The sequence below is a fragment of the Fulmarus glacialis genome, unplaced genomic scaffold (genome assembly GCF_000690835.1).
Source record: "Fulmarus glacialis isolate BGI_N327 unplaced genomic scaffold, ASM69083v1 scaffold30309, whole genome shotgun sequence".
Taxonomy (NCBI): Eukaryota; Metazoa; Chordata; class Aves; order Procellariiformes; family Procellariidae; genus Fulmarus; species Fulmarus glacialis.
Window position 1 is genome coordinate 6,277 of NW_009235773.1, and position 3,326 is coordinate 9,602.

Here is a 3,326-nt window from a genome sequence, read left to right on the forward strand (position 1 = left end):
TCCACCGTCATCACGCCCCGGCGGCTCCACCACGGCCACGGGGTGCACCAGCTCCGCGCGTGAGTGGCCCCAGGTCCCACACTGGTGAAGCCCAGTGATGCCAGCCCAGCCAGGAGGTCTTCTCCAGAGACTGGAAGTCAACCAGGACTCTGGTTATCTTGGCAGATGTGGCAGAGGGAAGAAAGATCTTTGTATCCGGGGGTATGAAGGGAAGGATAGGGACCAAGCGTGACCATCATCATCAGAAAACACCAGCTGGGGTGAGGTTCCTCCTGCTCTGCTGGAGGAGAGAAAAAACACCCCTCATTCTTCCCAGCCAAATTAGGACAGGGTATCTCCTGTTCCCACCTCGCCCAAACACAACAACAAAAAGGACCTTTGTTTTTCCTCGCTGCTCCAAACCCTCCCCACGCCAAGACATTTGATACAAGGCGCCCAAGGGCTGTTTCATCTCCCATCTGGCATTCCCCTCTCTTCTGGTGATCTGCTAGTAGTGGTAACAGCTTCAGGAATAAAAGGTGGTGTGATAAATACCGGTTGTGATCTGTGTGTGTGCACCCACGGGAAGTCCAGGCACACAAGTCCCACCACCCCCTTTCTACCTCCAGGCTGGGGCAGGAGGAAGCCCCTGAGCCTCAGGGTCCCCAAAGGGGCTCCAGCAGCCAGCGAGGAGGAAGCCCAGGGGCCAGAGGCCACCGGGGTTGGTCTCCTCCTACCATTCCACATCCCTTTGGATCCCATGGGGGGGAATCCTGAGCTGGGAGCGTAAAAACCCCAACACGGGGGTCACTGATCCTTCTGCAGATGGGCCCAAAGCGTTGGCCTCGTTGGCCAAACTCATCTACTCCGGGTGTCCCAGAGCTGCGCAGAGCTCTGGCCACAGCAAGGTAAGCTGCCATTTCACTGCCCCGCTGAGCTGCAGGCTGTCCTTGCAGGCTCACCTACTCCTGTTTTAACGTTGGGGTTTTTTTTGCGTTTGAGCTGTAAGGTCATTGGGCTTTGTCTGGAGAACATGGCTAGGCAGCTCCAGACATCACTGGGTTTTGGTATGGTACCCACCCATCTCCTTGAACCTTGGCAAAGTAACACACCAAACCCATAAGTGCAGACCTTATAAATAAAGAGAATCGGTGGCAGAAAACATCATTTCTTTCTCCTACTCAGTACCAAGCCAAAGTGAGCGTAACTTCAGGTATGGCTCCGAGGCCATCGCCCTGTTTCCAACCATGGCAAACCTCCCCAGTGGATCTCCAACCTCCCCAGTCACTTGGTGTGGTCTGAGATGAGGATGGCATCTCCTGATGGGGAGCAGTCTTTCCCTGCAGGAAAGGTCTCAGCTCCCAGCTGCATGGAAAGGGTCTTCAAAGAGGTCAAGATGGACTTTGGTGGTCTCCCACCAGCGTCACGGGGGGGCTGATTAATGTAGTCTGATGTGGGCAGGATGCTGAAGATGCTCCCATTAGGAGCTGCCCTCCAAATTACCTCCTGCATGGGCCTGTGGGTGTGGGGGTACTGGTGGGACACCGGGTTTGGTGGTCGTCTTTACAGGAATGGTTTTGAATCAGGCGGGTGAGAAAGACTCTGACTTTATTCTTCTTTCTCCTCTTTTCTTCTCCTCCCAGGCACGCAATGAGGGAGACAAGGAAAGATATCCATGGCGAGAAGACAGGCCCTTGTTATTCAGTTCATGCAAGATCTGGTGGGGACGAAGGAGGCAAAACACACTCCGTGTTCACCTTTCATAACCTTGTCCACAGCAGCCTGCAACTCCAAGGTACCGATGAAGGACCCGCGGCGCTGCCTCCTCCGGCGGTCCGCCTCGGTGACCAACCCCTTGCAAAGGACGCTCATGGAGATGTTCATCAGCCTCTTTGCCTTCACCGACATGCGCCTGGTCGGTGGTGGCAGCTGGCTCAGCAGCCCGGAGATGTACCTGTTGCAGGATCCCTTCTTGAACCAGCTGCTTAATCCCGTCGGAGCTCGTTTCCATCGCCCAACCTGAGGTGGAGACCTTCCCCACTTAAGCAGAGGCTTCATCCACTGGATTTTCTGTTTCCTCCTCCTTCTCCTCCTCCTCGAGGTTTTTCCTTGTCTCTTGGTGGCTGCAGCCATGGGGTCTCCTTCAGACTCAGTGCTCCTCCCTGCAAAGGTGTCCCACCAGACCCACGGCTCTCATAGATGGACATATTCAAATGAGGGATTGACATTGCAGCCCAGGATTGGCCAGTTGCGGCAAAGCCCTTGTGAGGCAGGGCTTCCTCATCCAGAATTTGCATAAGGGTTTTTTTGCCTGAAAAGCATGGAATTAGACCAAAAGAACACACCCTCTTTTTGACTTGACTTAACCGTTGGGTTGACGGTTGGACTTGATGATCTTAGAGGTCTTTTCCAACCTTAATGATCCTATGAAAATCCCAAAAAGTTTTCTCCAAAACCACCTTTCCTTCTGCATTTCCTTGCGGAGAAAGTCAGAAACAACTCGATTTCGATTCTTCCTGGGTTAATTATTGCACTCGCTTAACGAAGGCAGACGGTCAGCACGCAGAGGGAAGGTTTTCAGAAAGATCTGGAGCTAAACCTGGAAATGTCAGGCTTTGCCTTTCCAGGCCAACTGGAGAAATGTCGGAAAAAAGCTTTCGGTGGCCCCTGCTGAGCTTTGCAGAGTGACGGGGGAGACTTCCGAGAGTGCAAACAATAAGGAGAAAAGCGATCAATTCGGTTATGGAATAAAAATAGGAAGTAAAACTCAGTTGGTGTTAAATTAAATGAAATCAGGGATTTTTCCAGCACCAGGGGCACGTGAGCGTGCCTCTTCTTTTTTCCATCTTTCTCCTCATTTTTCTTTTCAGAGGTGGTGACCAAATCACAGCCAGGCCCACGGTGTGTTTCAGTGTAAATCGGGCTGGTCTGGCTTTTCTGAAAAAGCAAATCCTTGTGTTATCCTGAGTGGGCAACGGCGACCGCGTGGACCGGGGACGGAGGAACGGAAGCAGAGGAGCAGAAAAGAGCCAGAAAAATAAACTCGCCGCAAATTCGGAGGGTTATGAAAGAGGCAGGAAAGATCAAGATGTGGAAGGATTAGTTGTTGAGGATGAGGAAGGCGAGGAAGGTTTTTGACAGTGTCAGGATGGCCGAGTGGTCTAAGGCGCCAGACTCAAGGCTTTGCTTTCCCTGTCCGGGGTTTTCTGGTCTCCGAATGGAGGCGTGGGTTCAAATCCCACTTCTGACACACCTTTTCCTTCTAAAAACCGAAATTTTTATAATTTTTTAAAAATAATTCCCCCACCTGAGTTAGGGAAAACGCCGATTCTCCTTTATTCCCCCGC

At 52.3% G+C, this 3,326-nt stretch overlaps 1 protein-coding gene and 1 non-coding gene across 2 annotated transcripts in view; both read left to right on the plus strand.

Moving 5' to 3' along the window:
* LOC104082882 (zinc finger protein 436-like) overlaps positions 1 to 2,002 on the plus strand; it is a 6,792-nt gene extending 4,790 nt beyond the window's left edge. Inside the window, exon 5 of the mRNA XM_009586149.1 lies at positions 1,758 to 2,002. Coding sequence (XP_009584444.1) covers positions 1,758 to 2,002 — 245 coding nt within the window. The remainder of the gene's footprint in view (positions 1 to 1,757) is intronic.
* A 1,119-nt stretch (positions 2,003 to 3,121) lies between these two features.
* Positions 3,122 to 3,229, plus strand: TRNAL-CAA. Its single transcript has 2 exons — positions 3,122 to 3,159; positions 3,184 to 3,229. It is a non-coding gene; the product is annotated as a tRNA-Leu (tRNA).
* The last annotated feature ends 97 nt before the right edge of the window (positions 3,230 to 3,326 follow it).